This window comes from Eucyclogobius newberryi, unplaced genomic scaffold, assembly GCF_026437365.1.
Source record: "Eucyclogobius newberryi isolate DKJ021-1_F unplaced genomic scaffold, fEucNew1.0.hap1 SCAF_14, whole genome shotgun sequence".
Classification (NCBI taxonomy): Eukaryota; Metazoa; Chordata; class Actinopteri; order Gobiiformes; family Gobiidae; genus Eucyclogobius; species Eucyclogobius newberryi.
Genome location: NW_027315768.1, coordinates 3,209,539 through 3,231,631, shown reverse-complemented (window position 1 = coordinate 3,231,631; position 22,093 = coordinate 3,209,539). Strand labels below are relative to the sequence as shown.

Here is a 22,093-nt window from a genome sequence, read left to right as displayed (position 1 = left end):
AATTTTTCTGTCCACGGGTTTGTTTGCTACAGCCTCCGCAAAAAAAAAATGCGCCGCTTGCGACGCACATGGATTAGTCTGTTTACATCTAAATAGCGCCGCAAGATTAGCTTTAGAAAGAGGGGCGGGACAAAGGCCTTATTGACACAGAATCTTCTGTATTCTCGTGCGTAAGTCTCCGGGAAGGCTGTAAAGAGCCAGATTTCTCGGCAGGATTTTGCGCATAACGTTTTCTGATTTTATTAGCCTTTTGGACGTGCATTTTGTTAGATATATGTATTATTATACAAAAATAAAATAAAAATATTATAATTTTTTTTTTTTTTTTTTTAACCTCTATATGGGAAATTCATGGGTAAACTCATATTTACACATTTTCACATACATTGTTTTTAGCAGCTATAATGGGTATTAGTGGCCTACAAAACATCAAAATGTATGTTTTATGATCATAGAGGAGCTAAAATTGTAATAAAGCAGTTTGGCACAGTTGGCACATATTTGGATCACTTGTTCCGAATATACTTTTTGATACAAAAAGGTCAACAGCACCAAAATGCCTGTTCCTAGAGATCTGAAACTTTACACAGTTGTTGTCAACAAGATAAACATTATGTACAGTGAACAGCATATGCACACAATGAAGTATGTCATGCTCAGGACCATTACAAATTGACAATATTCAGGCAAGACTAAAAAAGGATGTTTTGTTTATGTTTGGGCCTCTGTAGTGTAAGTTCTGAAGCCCTGACAGTGTTCATCTGCACATCTGCAGAAACTAGAAGGCCTAAGCTTTCTAATGATGCATCACACTTGCATGTGGAACATAAGATCCTCTTTTAATAAGCAATGCCATTTGGGTCCAACCATTGTGTACAGGGCGAAAATAGGTGGATGGTAACAGGTTAACAGGAGATGATGGTCGACGGTGTCAAATGCTGCAGACAGATCCAGCAGAACTAGAACAGTGCATTTTCCAGAATCAGCAGACATCATGATGTCACTGGACACTTTTAGCAATGCGGTTTCCATAGAATGATGTTTGCGGAAACCAGATTGAAAAGAGTCGTGAATGTTAGACTGTTCAAGGAAATCTGACTATTGTTCAGAGCCCACCTTCTCCAGGATCTTGGACATGAAGGGGAGCTTTGAAATTGGTCTGAAACTTTTTGAGTCTGTCGGGTCCAAGTTTGCAATATAACATAATGTGTTTTCTGTTTTGCAGGTGTTTCTGGGAGCTCAGCTGCAGCGCCTGGAGCTGGAAAATCCCAACTATGCCCTGACGAGTGAGTGTCGCCCCCTGTCTGTGTGCAGCCCATATTGCATGTGTGCACCTTTAGTGGGATGGATCACCTCGCAGCATCCCCAGGGCGATCAGTATTTAATGCATTCATCAACCCCTTCTCTAATATTGTCCCACTGATAAAATCACTGTAAACATGCAATATATACAATATGGTCTGCCCTCCAGTTCATGAATACCACACTAAGAGCCTGGAACAGTGGACATGATGAGGAATACAGCAAAAGGCTAAAAGCCTTTAAGTTTTCATTTCAATCTATGTTTGTAATGCCCAAGAACGGCAACAGTGACAGAAACCATGTTCATAGGAAACTAGCAAATTGATTTTCCGTTCTCCATTCATCCATTATACATATCACATACTGTGGGGCCAGAACCACTCAGGAGGAGAGAGGGCAGTTCATCTAGCAAGACAGTTGATCCAGGCAGATGAAGAGCCATTCATCTAGTTCATCAAGAGCAGGGGTGGAAAACCACGCTTTGTCCCTGGCCCCAGAAGTGCAGCCGGTGAATGTAAATGCCACTTTCACTGATGATAGGCTAAGAATACTGCCTGCGGCGGACTTTACTCAGTGACATGAAATAAAACCCCTACAGGATGTATCTGGAGTGGTGAGGGATCAGGTGGAGCTGTGGAACATGTCAGACTGACCGATGTTTGGACTCTTCTTTGTCCTGTGCCTGTTTGTCCTCACAGCTGTCACACACTGGCACGTGAGACCAGGTAAAGTCATTCTAATCAGAGAACCAGAGAGAACTGCTCATACACTTGAATTATCGGCTGCTCCAAAAAATAAATCTGGTTGTCTTCATCTCAGATTGGGTTCATGGGACATCACAGCAGTCTCTAGAGACCATAGTTTAAAATTGAGCGGGAGAACAGATCAGGGGTCTCATTTATCAAATTTGACATGGAAAATTGTGTAAAACCGTGTACAAGACACAAACGTCCTCAAACTTGCTTATTTAAGTAAGAATCTCGTCATTTCTAGCTCACATTGTCATCTGCCTAGTCTCTGAAACCCCCACAGGCAGAGTTCAGAACAGCACACTTCTGTTTAAAGTTTTACAAATCAAAAACTGAAAAGACACGTACCTACAAAATGCTTACGTACGCACGCTCTTTAAATGACAGTCCATTATTCTACAGTACAATTTGTGGTTCTTTAACAGTCCAAACACAGGGAGGCCCCTCCCTAGACATATCTTTTGCTAAACTAATTGTCCCAGACAAAGCTCGACCAAAGCATCTAGTGTTAAAACTGGCTCTTGACCACTGGGTCAGTGCTCCAGGTTCTTCCTGGACTTTGCAGTGGCCTTAGAGCCGACTGACCATCTGACCAGCGTGTGTTCTGACCCTCTGTGTTCTGACCCTCTGTGTTCTGACCCTCTCTGCACATGTTCAATTGTAATTGTGTCTAAATAGTAGTTTAAGAATTGTTTAAAATTTACAGCAACAGTGTTAAAACCTCTGAACTCAGTTTGTCATTCATCTCTAAGGCTCATCTCTAAAGCGGCTTCCACATCGCCGCGGCCGAAGCGTCCAGTTTACATTCAAAGTCTATGGTAAACGCGCGTCGAGCACGTAGTGCGTTATCCGCGGCGCGATTTCTTCGTTTTTTGCGGCGCGATTGGTGCTTTTTTTTACGCTCTCGACGCTTTGAGTGCGCGTATGAGCCGGCGGAGGCGACGAAAGCGGCTTACGCGACGCGTTCAGATATGTTGAGGTCTCTGGCAGCTGAAGCATAGCAGCCGCCGCAGCAGCCAATCAGAGCTGACGCTCCAGTGACGTACGTACGTACGTATTGCCCCTCGCATTTACGGTATTCCCCGTGGAATTCCCCAAGAAGCGCCACTTTTTCCTTGCTCATCAACAATGGCAGACGAAAGATTGATTGTGGCCGTGTGTGGGAGAAAGGAGCTGTACGATGTATTCACGGTGGAATACAGAGACCGGCGCCTCCGTGTGAGGGTTTTGAAAACCAAATACGTGAAAACAACGCTCTCGATATCCGCCATTTTACACAATGAAAGGCCACACCGTCATCAACTCCACTGCTCATGCGACAACATCCCTACTGCGCATCCCTATGTGCGCAGACAACTCGAGCGCTCCTTACACGCGCCTGTGTACAGTGGCCGGGGCGTCGATATTGCGCGTCCGGTGCGTAAACCTTTCAAATGTACACGCGCTCAAATTCTGCGTCTGGCGTGTTTAGGCGTCTGCGGTCTGTACGTACCCTGAGGCTCATCTCTGAGGCTCAGCTCTGAGGCTGAATATTTTTCAACAACACATGTGGTACTCTCACACACATGCAGTACTTTCACACACATGCAGTACTTTCACACACATGCGGTACTTTCACACACATGCGGTACTTTCACACACATGTGGTACTTTCACACACATGCAGTACTTTCACACACATGCGGTACTTTCACACACAGGCGGTACTTTCACACACAGGCGGTACTTTCACACACAGGCAGTACTTTCACACACAGGCAGTACTTTCACACACATGCAGTACTTTCACACACAGGCGGTACTTTCACACACAGGCGGTACTTTCACACACAGGCGGTACTTTCACACACAGGCAGTACTTTCACACACATGCAGTACTTTCACACACATGCAGTACTTTCACACACAGGCGGTACTTTCACACACAGGCGGTACTTTCACACACAGGCGGTACTTTCACACACATGCAGTACTTTCACACACAGGCGGTACTTTCACACACAGGCGGTACTTTCACACACAGGCGGTACTTTCACACACAGGCGGTACTTTCACACACAGGCGGTACTTTCACACACAGGCGGTACTTTCACACACAGGCGGTACTTTCACACACAGGCGGTACTTTCACACACAGGCGGTACTTTCACACACAGGCGGTACTTTCACACACAGGCGGTACTTTCACACACAGGCGGTACTTTCACACACAGGCGGTACTTTCACACACAGGCGGTACTTTCACACACAGGCGGTACTTTCACACACAGGCGGTACTTTCACACACAGGCGGTACTTTCACACACAGGCGGTACTTTCACACACAGGCGGTACTTTCACACACAGGCGGTACTTTCACACACAGGCGGTACTTTCACACACAGGCAGTACTTTCACACACATGCAGTACTTTCACACACATGCAGTACCTTTTCCACAAATGTTGCACTTTACGCGTGGATCCACACGGTCCGGCGCCGCGCCCCCAGGGGAAGAACAATAGACTCGACCATTCCATGGAATGAACATTCCATTTCATGGCTCTAGCCTAACAAGAATAAAGTCTTTACTACACACATGTAGTACTTTTACGCAAGAATACAGACACTCGCAATGGCTTCAGCCATTGCACAATATCTAGTTGTTAATTTTATTGAATGAATGTTTTATGTGTGTTTTAGTATCCTGTGTTTGTGTGTTGTTTATTCTGTGTTGTGTTTTAACAGGACCCAAGGTTTTCCCTGTATAAATAAATACATAAATACAAATAATTAATTAAATAAATAAATTATGCAATCACAAAAGTCTTTTGTTTTTTAGGTCGCTTCCGTCAGATTGAAGTTCTGACCACTGTCGCCAATGAGTTTTTCCAGTTGTACAGCCAGGTGTCTGGTCAACCACTGGACCGCATCACCCCCAGAGAGACAGGTCAGTTATACAACCACATTTGTGAATTGACCTGCTGCTTTTTGTGATGGCGTTTCAGATTGTCATAATGACTCGCAAGTACTGACAAATGGCATGAGCCAAGTCTGAACTGATTTGTCTGTTGTGCACAGGAACAGAAGGCGACGCAAAAGAACCTTCACCTGTGAAGAAGAGCTCCTCTGCCTTGAACGCCGCCAAACTCCTGAAGAGAAGCATCAGCAAACACAACCTGCTTGCACAGGCTAATGCACAGGCTAATGCACAGGCTAATGCACAGGCTAATGCACAGGCTAATGCACAGGCTAATGCACAGGCTAATGCACAGGCTAATGCACAGGCTAACACGGACAGCAATGTATCAAACAGCACAAATGCTACAGCACTACCCAACACACCCGGCAGCCCACAGCCTAGCACAGACGATAGTGCACAGGCAGAGGAGAACAAGCATGCCAAAGTCAAGATGGACACCACGGTTCTGTCATCAGTGTCAGAGGAGAGCACCAGCGAGGGCGAGCCGGACAAGGACGCTGCACACGGGTAAGGCCCAGACACAGGATGGAATATTCAGATTTCAGTGTAACTGATGCAGTGGGCTTCAAGGACACACATAGTGCAAACTTGGTTTTAACTATTTGTCGGTGTAATCCCTCATTCGTCCAGGCGTGTTCCATAGTAGAAAAACCTTCAGTTGTAGTCATCTGGACTCAGTTAGAAAAAATAGACTTTTCGACGTTTGGATGAGAGTCGAAACGTCTATTTTTTCTGAGTCCAGATGACTACAACTGAAGCTTTTTCTACTTTTTAACTATATTCTAACAAACTTATTTGGAGGTGTATTCAACTTAATTCATGCTTGTTTGATGAATCCTGTTTACGAGTTCATCTTCTTTACCACGCTTCACAAAAACACAAACCTTTCTCAGATTTGTGACCTCACAGGTAGAGATTCTGAGATCTTCAGCGCTGTTTTAAAGTCCATAAATCATCAGCAAACTCACTCTTAGAATTTCTCTCATCAAATATTCATTACAACTGTGTCCTTACACCGTTTGTTCATTTCCCTGTGGTAATTCCCACTGCTGCCAGTAGATGGTGCACAAACACCAAATCATGCTGAGAGAACTGTGACAAAATATCAATTCAAATAAATGCAGAATATGTGTCCTTCCAGATTAAAAACCATGGTTGCCAGTTATTAGCATGATGTGCTCTGTAGTGAAGGATGGGAGTGTGGAAATGATCAGGAAATACTTAGAGAATAACAGAGATAGAAAATAAGACCAACATCACACGATCTCTCTGGGTGGAGTCTGCATGTTCTCCCCGTGGTACCGTGGGTTCTCTCTGGGTTCTCCGGCTTCCTCCCACCTTCCGAACACATGCATTTGTTAGGCTAAATTGGCCCTAGTGAAATGCAAAGATCTGTTCACTGCCCCCGCGTGTTGTTCAATACCATCAATTCTGTTGTGAATCCACACACATCGATGATTGATGCTTCTGTTTCCACTAGTCAGGACTTTTTGCACTTTTTTTGTTGACTAAGTGCTGTTTATGAGTCAACTGAGCAGTTTCAGCATATGTCCAGTCTTTGCCTGCTCCTGCTGTTCATTCTGCAGTGTTTGAACCTGTCTCACTCTCCTCCCTCACACATACAAACTGTCCTTTGGACACTTTTCCCACAAAGTTGCTTAAAGGTGGTATGTCGGTGTAATCCCTCATTCGTCCAGGCGTGTTCCATAGTAGAAAAAGCTTCAGTTGTAGTCATCTGGACTCAGTTTGAAAAAATAAATTATATTTTTTCAAACTGAGTCCAGATGGCTACAACTGAAGTTTTTTCTATTAAAGGTGGTATGGACGATTTTTCGGCGATTTGAGAACTCAGGTGGAAGTGCTCATGCCCCTCCCCCGTGCACATGCCACTCCCCCGTGTGGACTGATACAACACACACGTGCGTTTGTTTATTAGCGCAACGGAGCGCATCGAATCGCTCGTCTCCCGTAGATTTCTGTCCACTTCTGCGTCAGCTCGAACTGTCTTTCTCCGTCTTCATTTTGCCCCGTACACTGAGGGAACTATATTATGATAGATCCATGCGCTTAGGCACGCGGAAACGTGGGGACGAGCCTGACGCAGCTGCAGGTGAGCGGTAGGTGCGTTTTATGATTGATACGTGGCAGGACAAATGATTTATCCACGCCACGAGGAAATATGATAAAAAAATTGCTGAAAAAAATCGTCCATACCACCTTTAAGAAAGTGTTCTCCACTGTAGGTCCCTCCCTCATGGTTTTTATTAACACTTGTCTCAGCTCAGGAGGGGTCCCTGATAAATGCTGTGGTGAGACCCCTTCTTAAGAAACCACAACTGGATACTAATGTCATGTAAATTTTAGACCCGTTTCTAACTTGTCTTTTTTTCTTGAGAAAGTGTTTTTATTCAACTGCAACTGTTTTTAGAAAACGACTATATTCTAGAAAATAGAAGCCCACTTGTTTTTACTTAGTTTTTATGTTTTGTATTGCCTTGATTATTGAGAGTGAATATTTGTCTGTGCGTTAACCCTTCAACAAGCCGGCCCCTGTCCAAGGTGTACCCCGTCGAAGGCCCAAAGTCACTGGATTAGGTTCCAGTCACCCCCTAACGGGAACAAGCGGTAGAAAATGAATGAATCAATAGAAAAATCTGAAAAGTCAGCAGAAAGTAGACCTTTTACTAGCCAATTAAAAGTATAGTCAATTCAATTCAATTTATTTTTGTATCGCCCAAAATCACAACAGCAGTTTCCTGGAGGGCCGTTCAACAGCGTGAACTGGTGTGTGAATGACTAACTTGTTCCTTTGTGTAAAGGCTTTTTGTGCATTAGATAGAATTAACTTTTTATATGTTTGCTTCTCTTTTAGTGCTGAACTGACCTCAGGACTGGCAGCCAATCAGAGCGCAGAGGTGGTTGAGCAGATTACCATTCACGGCATAGGAGAAATGGAACAAACACCCAATCACAAAACAGGAGATGTAGAACTAACAGCCAATAGCAGGACAGGTGTGGAGCAAACGACCAATCACAGCACTCGGCCAGGAGAACAGATGACAAATCACAGCACAGGAGATGTTGAGTTGACAGCCGATAGCAGGACAGTGGAAGAGCAAACAGCCAATCAGAGCGCTGGAGCGGAGGAGAAAGCAGCCAATGAGACGTGGGCTTCAGGCAGAGCCATGAACCCTCAGCTCGTGCTTCTGCGCACGGAAAAGGCAGATTCCTTCGAAATGGAAGAGGTACTTTTTTAAAATAATTTTTAAGTAGCCAATAAAAATGAGTTTACATATATATATATATATATATATATATATATATATATATATATATATATATATATATATATATATATATATATATATATATATATATATATATATATATATATATATATATATATATATATATATATATATATATATATATATATATATCAATTTGAAACTTCTTCTGTAGTGTATTGTTTTTCATATAAAAATAAAGGCCAACACACATCAGGACACTCGGTACTTATGCACACACCGCATTCAACCCAGCGCCACAATTGGATCTGAATTGGGACGCAGTGCAGCGTCTGAAATCACATGCTTTTGTCCCATCTGCTGTGAGAAGAGACCGATGTCTCTGTGACAGACGGAAGGAGTGAGAAGAGACCGATGTCTCTGTGACAGACGGAAGGAGTGAGAAGAGACCGATGTCTCTGTGACAGACGGAAGGAGTGAGAAGAGACCGATGTCTCTGACAGACGGAAGGAGTGAGAAGAGACCGATGTCTCTGACAGACGGAAGGAGTGAGAAGAGACCGATGTCTCTGACAGACGGAAGGACTGAGAAGAGACCGATGTCTCTGACAGACGGAAGGACTGAGAAGAGACCAATGTCTCTGACAGACGAGGGTGTCAGTCTGGAGGAGAGGGAAGAAAGCTGCAGCAGAGGCAGAGAGCACCTGCTCCTCTTCTCTCAGTGCAGGTAAACTCCTGTCTCTCAATAAACTTAATCTAACCTGCTCAAATCAACGCCTTTCTGCTCCTCAAACAGCCTTGCAATATCTCTCATTTCTTTAGTAATCTGAAGACGAAACTCCAATTTTACAGTGTTTGTTTTAAAGCCTTTTCAAGCTGGTGACACTCCGGGTTGCTGCATGAGCTTCAGGCGCCGTGCTCCGGTGTGTGTTGGCCTTAAGGTATTTTATGTGTTAAAATGGCACAACCTGCAAATATTTTGGACACGTTGATCTAAAAAATGAATAGAGCCAAGTTCATTTTGATTGGATACTGAAAAATTAGTTATAGTTAACTTCATTCAGTGTTTGAGAAAAGTAGAGCTGACTGAAAATTGGTGTAAGAATTAAAATTTTGCCTAATTTGTTGAAGTTAAAACTTTAATAAATCAGGCTTAGAAATAGACAAGAACAAATCTTTCAGTACGATCTGTCAAAATCTTGTTACGTACAAGATTGTAAAGTTGTGTATGTAGATGCTACAAATGCATTTGAAGGAAATGTGGAAGGAAATTATGAGTGCAAGTTGATCATGTTGAAATAAATAATAAAACGTCTTTAGGTGCAGATTGGACAACATTGCCGTTTCCAGGTGAAAATGTGACCCAAAAAAAAGTTTTGTCTGTAGTCTCACTAATTCCAACATTTTGTACAAAACAGATTCACAGCGGTGAAGACGATGTGCCTCCACAGCACAGCTCCAGGAACGCAGGTGAGCTCCTTCTCCTCATCCACTCTAATATTATATATATATATCTATATATATAATATGTGTGTGAAATGTACACATGTACTTGCCCGATCAGCCAAGATTAAATACGTACAAAGTCCAAAGGACAAATACTGTTGTCTTTAAAGCTGCTGTTGTGTCTCCTCAGATCTATCCCGCACTGTGAGTCAGCAATCGGACAGCAGTGGCTTTGCAGAAGAGCCCTCCTCTGACTCCTGCAGCTTCTTAAAGGTCCACACACTTCACTCTCACTGCACTCCCCTCCTCACCTCTCCACCTCTCCACCTCCCCACCTCCCCACCTCCCCATTGCACCTACAATATAAATAAAATGTATTTTTATAAAAAAAAAAATTATAAAGTACCGCCGACAACGCAAAATACCATTAAATTAAATGTAAAAAGCTGTATTAAGTCAAAAGATAAGAGCGCGTTAAGTAATTTCTCGCCAAACTTTTGCAGGAGTGAGAGACGGAGAGCTGCTCTGTGGCTGCGCGCGCGGCCCCGGGGAGAGCGCGCGCGGCCCCGGGGAGAGCGCGCGCGGCGCGGCCCCGGGGAGAGCGCGCGCGGCGCCGCGCTCTCCCCGGCCCCGGGGAGAGCGCGCGCGGCGCGGCCCCGGGGAGAGCGCGCGCGGCGCGGCCCCGGGGAGAGGCGCGCGCGGCGCGGCCCCGGGGAGAGGCGCGCGTGGCGCGGCCCCGGGGAGAGCGCGCGCCTTTATATCGCAAATACACGTTTTAAACCCGTTTACCACATTTTCTTCAGCGCGTTTTGCCGTGACTGGGTGGGTGGGGGAGGGTGCACACTTAAGCGTCAGTTCTGTCTGTCTAAAAATTTAATTGATTTGCAAAATTGTGACAGCGGGAAAGGGGTGATCGGGAAGAACGACTTCCTCCATCCCCCGATCTGAACCCAAGCGGTGTCCACTTATTGGACTTCTGTGCTTGCCACGGATTGTCCATTACAAACATCATGTTCAAGCACAAGGGTGTCCATCAGTGCACGTGGCACCCTAGGCCGTGTGTCTTAGACACTCGGGTGACGAGAGGGGCAGAGCTGTCAACCGATCGCCACCTGGTAGTAAGTTGGATCCACTGGTGGAGGAGGAAGCCGGACAGACTTGGCAAGCCCAAGCGCATTGTGAGGATCGGTTGAGAAAGATTTGCAGAGGTCCCGGGACCATGTACTCAACCTCCATTGTCAATGCAGCTGCTCTGAGCTGTGGCCTATCAGACCTCTTTGGCTTGTAGGACTCCTTGGACAGTGGACGGGTATCGGCGGGCCAGGCGTACCGCAGCTTGTGCTGTCGCAGAGGCAAAAACTCGGGGTTGAGAGAAGAGTTTGGGGAGGCCTTGGAGGAGAAATTTTAGCAAACCGCCTCAGGAGGGGAAAGCAGTGCTTCACCAACACTGTTTATTGTGCGGGTGGAGACCTGCTGACCTCGATTGGGGATGTTGTCGGACGGTGGAAGGAATACTTTTAGGACCTCCTTTATCCCACTGTCACGTATTCCGAAGAGGAAGCAGAGACTGAGGAGGCCGAGTACTCAGATGCCGACTCATCCATCACCCAAGCTGAAGTCACTGAGGTTGTTGGCGGACTCCTCTGGCAGGGCTCCAGGGGTGGATGAGTACCTAAAGTATCTGGATGTTGTAGGACTGTCTTGGTTGACACGTCTCTGCAACATCGCGTGGCGTTCGGGGACCGTGCCTCTGGACTGGCAGACCGGGGTGGTGGTCCCTCTGTTCAAGAAGGGGGACCAGAGGGTGTGTTCCAACTACAGAGGGATCACTATCCTCAGCCTCCCCGGTAAGGTCTATTCCAGGAGAACTGGAGAGGAGAACTGGAGAGGAGAATCCGACCGATAGTCGAACCTCAGATTCAGGAGGAGCAGAGTGGTTTTTGTCCTGGTCGTGGAACACTGGACCAGCTCTATACCCTCCATCGGGTGCTCGAGGGTTCATGGGAGTTTGCCCAACCAGTTCACATGTGCTTTGTGGATCTGGAGAAGGCTTTCGACTGTGTCCCATCGGGGTGTCCTTTGGGGGGTGCTCCTGGAGTACGGGGTCAGGGGCCCTTTGCTCAGGGCTGTCCGGTCCCTGTATGATCGGAGCAGGAGCTGTGTTCGCATTGCCGGCAGTAAGGTTTCGGGGACCACATGATCTCATCTCTGCTGTTTTCAGATGTTGTTGTCCTGATGGCTCCATCAAATCCGGACCTCCAACATGCACTAGGACGGTTTGTTGATGCCTCTTGGGCGCCTCTCTTGGGAGGTGTTTCGGGCATGTCTCAGAGGAAGACCCTGGACACGCTGGAGGGACTATGTCTCTCGGCTGGCCTGGGAATGCTTCTGGATCCCCCCGGAGGAGTTAGAGGAAGTGTCTGGGGAGTGGGAATTCCGGGAGTTGGAATTCTGGGAGTCCCTGCTTAGACTGCTGCCCCTGCGACCCGGCTTCGGATAAGCGGAAGAGGATGGATAGATGGATGGATTAGCAAAATAATTGTTAGTTGTCTCAAACTGAAATGAAATTTAAATTACTACATTATTGTTTTTTCCGATATGGATCTTTCAGTTGGGTATAAAGCATAAAGAAGAAAGTAACAATATCTCCTGAACATGTGTGGGGGCATCTTCATATAACATGGTGCTGATTGTGTGCAGGTCCAGGAAAGCAGCGACTCCTGTGACAGCGAGACCACTGTGACCTCTCACCCTTCCCAGGACCCAGTCACACCCCTCGCTGTCGACCAATTAGCTTTTGAGCTGCTTACTGGGATAGCATCAGTGGAGGAGGAGAGCAAGCGACTGGAGTACGATGAGCCGGACCGAAGTACAGACGCCATACCCCAGTACACGGCTCATCAGCTGCCCAAAAACCGAAGCAACCGCCAGACCCAGCGAAGCCCCTCACCCACAAGGGAAGACCTGCCAAACGCAAAGTTACAGGACGGACTATTGAATCAGAAGGCTTTAGAGGACAAATCAGAGACATCAGAACAGGAATGGAACATCAAACCAGTTGCAGAGTTTTGCAAAGTCATGAGCGAATCTTTGGACCTGGAAAGTTCTCGTCCCCGGCAAGCAGAGTCTCCAGATTTTGTGTCAGACCGTTCGGAGTCCAGCCTCCCCCCCCCATCCACCTCACCAGTACTTAACGCTCTTCACCGCGCCAAACTCCGTGTCCCCCTGAAGCCATCCTCCTCGTTGCCCACCACCGTTACCTCATCCATCCATATCCAGCTTGGGCGGGGGAAAGCACAGCGCGCTTTCAACCCACACCAGGACAGTACCGGTGGCCAGCACCCGGTAACGCGTATCAGGGCCATCCCGCGCCATATCATGCACCCTCCAAGCTCAGTCAGCTCCAGCCCACTTCCAGAGTGGGCAATGGGAGGATCCTCGCACTCGTGGAGCACCCAGAGTGTCCCGGAGCTCTTCGTGAACCCACAGCAAACCGCATACCAACATCCTCCAGGAGTAAAATATCCACAGGCGGCCCCGCATTTGTACCACTACGAGAACCCGTACGGGAGCATGCCCAACCTGGCGCCGCACAGCTTTTCCACCAGGCCTGATCACTATCCTACTGTGAACTTCCCTCATGGCTCTCCTAACGTGTCCATGCCTTGGTTTGGAGGATCTTACTCTGCCCACTCTGCGCCCCAAACGTTGGCTCAGAATGCTGCATACTCCCCTTATGGTGCACCAACTCCCTCCATGTCGCAGTACGGCAGCCACGCTCATCTCAATCATATGACTCCGCCCCCTCAGCCTGGGTTCAACCTGGGCCACTCTGCGTCTCCATTTGGCGCTCCCACGTTTTCTCCCGATGCATCGCTCTATCCTCACGTTACGTCCAGCTCGGAGATGCAGCTTCGCCGAGTGCTCCAGGAGATCAGAGGGACCCTGCACAGCCTGGGCCAGGTGAGCGACAGGGGCATCCTTACCTTGCATTATTCTTCTGTGCTACATACAACTTTTGTGTATTTTATAAAGAACAGATATTACACAAAGTTTATTTTTATGGAACGTTTAAAACTGTTCTAACATTGTTTCCTCATCACAAACAGAGCTGGAGTTCCATTTAGCTTCATTCACATTTTGTTTGATGAATACGGTTTTAAAATGTATTTTTGCAAACAAAGACACGTCTGCATTGTTTTTAAGTCCATAAATCAACGCTAGACTTGTTTTTGTGCATTTCTGCCTCAAATTACAATCATTGAGTCTGCATTAGCATGTATGAGTCTGCGTTAGCGCGTATGAGTCTGCGTTATTATGTATGAGTCTGCGTTAGCGCGTATGAGTCTGTGCGTATGAGTCTGCGTTAGCGCGTATGAGTCTGCACTAGCGCGTATGAGTCTGCACTAGCGCGTATGAGTCTGCACTAGCGCGTATGAGTCTGCACTAGCGCGTATGAGTCTGCACTAGCGCGTATAGCGCGTATGAGAGTCTGCACTAGCGCGTATAGCGCGTATGAGAGTCTGCACTAGCGCGTATAGCGCGTATGAGAGTCTGCACTAGCGCGTATAGCGCGTATGAGAGTCTGCACTAGCGCGTATGAGAGTCTGCACTAGCGCGTATAGCGCGTATGAGAGTCTGCACTAGCGCGTATAGCGCGTATGAGAGTCTGCACTAGCGCCTGTGAGTCTGCACTAGCGCGTAGTCTGCACTAGCGCCTGTGAGTCTGCACTAGCGCCTGTGAGTCTGCACTAGCGCGTATGAGAATCTGTACTTGCGCGTATAGCGCGTATGAGTCTGCACTAGCGCGTATAGCGCGTATGAGTCTGCACTAGCGCGTATAGCGCGTGTGAGTCTGCACTAGCGCGTATAGCGCGTGTGAGTATGCACTAGCGCGTATAGCGCGTGTGAGTCTGCACTAGCGCGTATAGCGCGTGTGAGTCTGCACTAGCGCGTATAGCGCGTGTGAGTATGCACTAGCGCGTATAGCGCGTGTGAGTATGCACTAGCGCGTATAGCGCGTATGAGTCTGCACTAGCGCGTATAGCGCGTATGAGTCTGCACTAGCGCGTATAGCGCGTATGAGTCTGCACTAGCGCGTATAGCGCGTATGAGTCTGCACTAGCGCGTATAGCGCGTATGAGTCTGCACTAGCGCGTATAGCGCGTATGAGTCTGCACTAGCGCGTATAGCGCGTATGAGTCTGCACTAGCGCGTATAGCGCGTATGAGTCTGCACTAGCGCGTATAGCGCGTATGAGTCTGCTATAGCGCGTATGAGTCTGCACTAGCGCGTATATGAGTCTGCACTAGCGCGTATAGCGCGTATGAGTCTGCACTAGCGCGTATGAGTATGCACTAGCGCGTATAGCGCGTGTGAGTCTGCACTAGCGCGTGTGAGTCTGCACTAGCGCGTATATGAGTCTGCACTAGCGCGTGTGAGTCTGCACTAGCGCGTGTGAGTCTGCACTAGCGCGTGTGAGTCTGCACTAGCGCGTATATGAGTCTGCACTAGCGCGTATATGAGTCTGCACTAGCGCGTATATGAGTCTGCACTAGCGCGTGTGAGTCTGCACTAGCGCGTGTGAGTCTGCACTAGCGCGTGTGAGTCTGCACTAGCGCGTGTGAGTCTGCACTAGCGCGTGTGAGTATGCACTAGCGCGTGTGAGTATGCACTAGCGCGTATGAGTATGCACTAGCGCGTATAGCGCGTACGCGTATGAGTATGCACTAGCGCGTATAGCGCGTATGAGTATGCACTAGCGCGTATAGCGCGTATGAGTATGCACTAGCGCGTATAGCGCGTATGAGTATGCACTAGCGCGTATAGCGCGTATGAGTCTGCCCTAGCGCGTATATGAGTCTGCACTAGCGCGTATATGAGTCTGCACTAGCGCGTATATGAGTCTGCACTAGCGCGTATATGAGTCTGCACTAGCGCGTGTGAGTCTGCACTAGCGCGTGTGAGTCTGCACTAGCGCGTGTGAGTCTGCACTAGCGCGTGTGAGTCTGCACTAGCGCGTGTGAGTCTGCACTAGCGCGTGTGAGTCTGCACTAGCGCGTGTGAGTGCACTAGCGCGTGTGAGTCTGCACTAGCGCGTGTGAGTCTGCACTAGCGCGTGTGAGTCTGCACTAGCGCGTGTGAGTCTGCACTAGCGCGTGTGAGTCTGCACTAGCGCGTATGAGTCTGCACTAGCGCGTATGAGTCTGCACTAGCGCGTATAGCGCGTATGAGTCTGCACTAGCGCGTATAGCGCGTATGAGTATGCACTAGCGCGTATAGCGCGTATGAGTATGCACTAGCGCGTATAGCGCGTATGAGTATGCACTAGCGCGTATAGCGCGTATGAGTATGCACTAGCGCGTATAGCGCGTATGAGTATGCACTAGCGCGTATAGCGCGTATGAGTATGCACTAGCGCGTATAGCGCGTATGAGTATGCACTAGCGCGTATATGAGTCTGCACTAGCGCGTGTGAGTCTGCACTAGCACGCCAGAGTGATATAAAGTCATTAGTTGTAGTCATCTTTACACTGTCTTTAGAAAAATAAGACTTAGACTCATCCAAGAGTCATTCTGCAGTTTTTCCGACATTCCCGAAACAAAAGACTTTCAAAGACAAATCATTTTTAGACTGTTACTTTTTCATTTACAACACTATAAGACAAAAACTGGTTCATCCTAAGGACAAGATGCTGACACAAAAACAGCAATTTAGTGTATTCTCTCCAATGCTGTGAAGAAAGATGTAAAGAGCTTTACATTGGTGAGACTAAACAGCCTCTGCACAAGAGACTTATCAGCACAGAACACGCGCAGAGCCACAGGAAGCAGGACATTTGTGTTTGAAAAAGAAAGAAAAAAAGTCAATTTAAACCAAAATGGTGGTTTAAAGTTCAACCTGTGAGGAGGGAGTGAAAGTCACTTTACAATAGGATGTTGAAGAGCGCATTACAAACAGCTTCATCAGGGCCGGCTCTGAGGGCCGGCTCTGAGGGCCGGCTCTGAGGGCCGGCTCTGAGGGCCGGCTCTGAGGGCCGGCTCTGAGGGCCGGCTCTGAGGGCCGCCTCTGAGGGCCGCCTCTGAGGGCCGCCTCTGAGGGCCGCCTCTAAGGTCCTGCTCTAAGGTCCAGCTCTAAGGTTAATTTATTATTTAGTTTTAACAGTGTTCTCGTGAAATAAAAGCTTTTCTCATTGGGTTTACCCTGTATAAACACGATTAATCAAATGTAAGCGTTAACGTCTATAAAAGACATTCTAGAAGAATGATCCTCTCTTTTTCGTCTTGTTGTTGGTACAACTCCAAGCGCAGCAGCAGACACCATAGAGCTACACCATAGAGCTTCCATCAGCAGCAGACACCATAGAGCTTCCATCAGCAGCAGACACCATGAGCTTCCATCAGCAGCAGACACCATAGAGCTTCCATCAGCAGCAGACACCATAGAGCTTCCATCAGCAGCAGACACCATAGAGCTTCCATCAGCAGCAGACACCATAGAGCTTCCATCAGCAGCAGACACCATAGAGCTTCCATCAGCTCAGCAGACACCATAGAGCTTCCATCAGCTCAGCAGACACCATAGAGCTTCCATCAGCAGCAGACACCATAGAGCTTCCATCAGCTCAGCAGACACCATAGAGCTTCCATCAGCAGCAGACACCATAGAGCTTCCATCAGCTCAGCAGACACCATAGAGCTTCCGTCAGCAGCAGACACCATAGAGCTACATCATAGAGCTTCCATCAGCAGCAGACAACCATAGAGCTACACCATAGAGCTTCCACTGGTCTAATGTTCTCTGTGTTCCGTAGAGTCACTTTGGTACTCCAGACGTGTTGCTGGAACAGCGAGCAGCTCAACCCTCTCCTCAGGTACTCCACACACATTCTGTACGTTCGTCCGATGCTCGTCCATGTCCATGAGTGCTGAGGTCCATGTTCTCCCCGTGCCTGCAGACTCTGTCGTGGCTGCTGCTGAAGAGGCGCAGTCTGAACGCCTTCCGCAATCAGATGATGGAGCTAGAGCTGTCTGTTCTGAGGGAGCAGGCCCCGCTTTACAGACACCTGAGCCCCAGTGACCGGTACCTTTTCCTCTGCCTCTTCCTCTGCCTCCTCCTCTGCTCTGCCTCCTCCTCTGCCTCCTCCTCCTCTGCTCTCCCGTTCAGTCCCTCTTTTAGAGCTAGTTCTGACAGAGTAAACCAATCAGACTCATTGCTCCATATCAAGGTTTCACAAACATGCATTGATCATACTGTTTAAGTATGATCAATTTTTTCCCCCTGATTATTTTAGACCAAGAAAGGAGCACAATGTTGATAAGGGCACATATTATGCATTACTTGTATTTTTAGGATGCTGGGAATGCATTAGGTAAATGAGCAAAACATCTACATTAAACGTGTCTTTACTTTTACTTTGGCATGTCATGTTTCAGAACGTAAAATGTCTTAAATCAATGCCTAAGAATAGAAACTGGGATTTGGCATCATCACCCCATCTACTGGCAGTTGTGTGAATTACTCTGGGAGAAAATCTAAAGCAAGCCTTCGAGCAACATGACCAGAGCAACCAACGGCACACATTTCTGCCTCATATTGCATTCATCACAAGTCTGAAACGCCACAGGAGAAATCCAGATTTCTGAGCACATAAATCAGTGGTCCCCAAACTACGGCCCGCGGGCCACATCCGGCCCGTTGGGCCTTTCAATCCGGCCTGCCAAGCTTGTCCATGTTATATTAAAAATACCATTTATTATTTATTTTTTTATTTATTTATTTTTGCCGTAGGCTTTATTAGACAGTAGATGGAATGAGAAAGAAAGGAAGAGGAATGATGAGAGAGAAGGGAGGACGTGCAGCAAATGTCGGAGTCAGGATTCAAACTCACGATACTGTGGCCGTTCATTTTACCTTTCGCCTGTAATGCCCACATTCCCCCAGAGGCCACTGTTCCCTCTAAGCTGCTCGCCTGCGCAGCTGCGCACTGCTCGCACATAGTGCACTGCTCGCACATAGTGCACTGCAGGAAGCGCAAGTGTTTAACACTGAAGAAGACTCATGTGGACAGTAGAAGACTCATGTGGACAGTAGAAGACTCATGTGGACAGTAGAAGACTCTTGTGGACAGTAGATGGACATTAGAAGACTCATGTGGACAGTAGAAGACTCATGTGGACGTGGACAGTAGAAGACTCATGTGGACAGTAGAAGACTCATGTAGACAGTAGAAGACTCATTTAGACAGTAGAAGACTCATTTAGACAGTAGAAGACTCTTGTGGACAGTAGAAGATTCTTGTGGACAGTAGAATACTCTTGTGGACAGTAGAGGACTCATGTGGACAGTAGAAGACTCATGTGGACAGTAGAGGACTCATGTGGACAGTAGAAGACTCATGTGGACAGTAGAAGACTCATGTGGACAGTAGAAGACTCATGTGGACAGTAGAAGACTCTTGTGGACAGTAGAAGACTCTTGTGGACAGTAGATGGACATTAGAAGACTCTTGTGGACAGTAGAAGACTCATGTGGACAGTAGAAGACTCATGTGGACAGTAGAAGACTCATGTAGACAGTAGAAGACTCATTTAGACAGTAGAAGACTCTTGTGGACAGTAGAAGATTCTTGTGGACAGTAGAAGATTCTTGTGGACAGTAGAATACTCTTGTGGACAGTAGAGGACTCATGTGGACAGTAGAAGACGCATGTGGACAGTAGAAGACGCATGTGGACAGTAGAAGACTCATGTGGACAGTAGAAGATTCTTGTGGACAGTAGAATACTCTTGTGGACAGTAGAGGACTCATGTGGACAGTAGAAGACTCATGTGGACAGTAGAAGACTCATGTGGACAGTAGAAGATTCTTGTGGACAGTAAAAGACTCTTGTGGACAGTAGAAAACTCTTGTGGACATTAGAAGACTCTTGTGGACATTAGAAGACTCTTGTGGACAGTAGAAAACTCTTGTGGACATTAGAAGACTATTGTGGACATTAGAAGACTCTTGTGGACAGTAGAAGACTCTTGTGGACATTAGAAGACTCTTGTGAACATTAGAAGACTCTTGTGGACAGTAGAAGACTCTTGTGGACAGTAGAAGACTCTTGTGGACAGTAGAAGACTCTTGTGGACAGTAGAAGACTCTTGTGGACAGTAGAAGACTCTTGTGGACAGTAGAAGACTCATGTGGACAGTAGAAGACTCATGTGGACAGTAGAAGACTCATGTGGACAGTAGAAGACTCATGTGGACAGTAGAAGACTCATTTAGACAGTAGAAGACTCTTGTGGACAGTAGAAGACTCTTGTGGACAGTAGAAGATTCTTGTGGACAGTAGAAGATTCTTGTGGACAGTAGAAGATTCTTGTGGACAGTAGAAGATTCTTGTGGACAGTAGAAGATTCTTGTGGACAGTAGAAGATTCTTGTGGACAGTAGAAGACTCATGTGGACAGTAGAAGACTCATGTGGACAGTAGAAGATTCTTGTGGACAGTAGAAGATTCTTGTGGACAGTAGAAGACTCTTGTGGACAGTAGATGGACATTAGAAGACTCTTGTGGGCAGTAGAAGACTCATGTGGACAGTAGAAGACTCTTGTGGACAGTAGAAGACTCTTGTGGACAGTAGAAGATTCTTGTGGACAGTAGAAGATTCTTGTGGACAGTAGAATACTCTTGTGGACAGTAGAATACTCTTGTGGACAGTAGAGGACTCATGTGGACAGTAGAAGACTCATGTGGACAGTAGAAGACTCATGTGGACAGTAGAAGACTCTTGTGGACAGTAGAAGATTCTTGTGGACAGTAGAATACTCTTGTGGACAGTAGAGGACTCATGTGGACAGTAGAAGACTCTTGTGGACAGTAGAAGACTCTTGTGGACAGTAGAAGACTCTTGTGGACAGTAGAAGACTCTTGTGGACAGTAGAAGACAGTAGATAATGAATCATTATTTCATGCATTTGTTGCTTTGTTACAAGTTACAGGTCAAATCTTGCGTGTCATTTATAGTGATTCATTCGTTCACACAAACACACCATATTTTCCTGGCCCCGCCCCTCGGCCAAATTTTAGAACCCAATGTGGCCCTCGAGTCAAAAAGTTTGGGGACCACTGACATAAATAATCAAGAGGAAGGGCCCATTGTTCCATGGAGATGGAAAGTTAAAGCCAAACTTTACAACATTCTCCATGTAGATGGATCAGGTTTTGTTTTTTTACCATTCCTTGGAACGTTAGAGGCATCACCATGGAGACAACCGGGTAGCAAAGTAAAGTTTGTGGAGAAACCGTCCCCTTCACAGCAAGAGTGCAAGTACCTCAAATCAACTTTAAATGAGCAATAAAATATTTAAATTCATTTTAAAACATAATTTGACTATTTGATATAAAATATAATTAATTGGTCAATTCAAAAATAACTATGCCTATTATAATCCTCTTAACATATGTTATAATATAATAATATATGTTATAATACAAAAGTGGCATAATAGAGTTTCTGTGAAGTTCCGGAGCTCGGCTGGTGTAAATGTCCTTAAACTGAACAATACTAATGATACTATATTAACACTAAGTACCTGCCTCCTATAATGAAACACGCTCATTATAACTCCAGCTATGTGTTTGATGAGGAAACTATGTCAGAAATGGTCAAAAAGTTAATACTTAAATAAGTACTTTATTTTACCTTATTTTTAAGGACATGTGTCCTTAAAAATAAGAAAGGAACAAAATTTAAATAATTTTAACAAACTTAACCAGTGTCAAAGTGAAGCTGGAGCATTGATGCAAATAAACCAGAAGAAACATGGATTACATATAATATACAGTGAATGTACGCAAGACCCGTATACTGTATACTGCCATACACAGGCTGACACTAGTGAAGGCTGTGAGACCCCTGGTGGAGACCCCTGGTGGAGACCCCTGGTGGAGACCCCTGGTGGACAGTGTGTGTAAGTGACAGTGGTGTGTTTCAGGCTGGAGGTGGAGCAGCTGCAGCGTCTGCGCTCAGCTGTCCGAGAGGAGCTGCAGGAGCTGGAGACGCAGCTGGAGGAGCGGCTCCTGGAGCTCAGCCTCCCAAGGCCCATGGTACTTACTCTAGCATTATTATCACCAGGAATTATTCTTCATCAAACTATGATTTCGCCTAAGACGAGACTTAAAAATGGGGTTCCTGATGTTCACACCATAAAAGGAGGCTGTACATTTTTAAATAAATCTAACTCCACCCTCACAACCCCTTTGGCCCCTGAGAAGGGCTGCAAGACCGCCAGGGTCCAAAGAATGGACTGAAGTAAGAGTAATATTACTCAAGTAAGTAAGTACAAAGTAGTGCTTCAAGAAAAAAGAAATTGGGGAAACTATTACAGGGGTAACT

The 22,093-nt window shown here is 46.6% G+C and overlaps 1 protein-coding gene across 2 annotated transcripts in view; it reads left to right on the top strand.

Annotated features, from left to right (window-relative positions):
- The window catches only part of itprid2 (ITPR interacting domain containing 2), a 61,505-nt gene that overhangs the window by 30,188 nt on the left and 9,224 nt on the right, over positions 1 to 22,093 (top strand). The window contains exons 9-19 of one of the 2 annotated variants that reach the window (XM_072444177.1): positions 1,226 to 1,286; positions 4,872 to 4,979; positions 5,111 to 5,244; positions 5,317 to 5,519; positions 7,885 to 8,257; positions 9,678 to 9,729; positions 9,896 to 9,978; positions 12,406 to 13,668; positions 17,520 to 17,579; positions 17,664 to 17,788; positions 21,693 to 21,804. In XM_072444177.1, coding sequence (XP_072300278.1) covers positions 1,226 to 1,286; positions 4,872 to 4,979; positions 5,111 to 5,244; positions 5,317 to 5,519; positions 7,885 to 8,257; positions 9,678 to 9,729; positions 9,896 to 9,978; positions 12,406 to 13,668; positions 17,520 to 17,579; positions 17,664 to 17,788; positions 21,693 to 21,804 — 2,574 coding nt within the window. Of the gene's footprint in view, positions 1 to 1,225; positions 1,287 to 4,871; positions 4,980 to 5,110; positions 5,520 to 7,884; positions 8,258 to 9,677; positions 9,730 to 9,895; positions 9,979 to 12,405; positions 13,669 to 17,519; positions 17,580 to 17,663; positions 17,789 to 21,692; positions 21,805 to 22,093 lie in introns of both variants that reach the window. The other variant, XM_072444176.1, reaches the window with a different exon arrangement.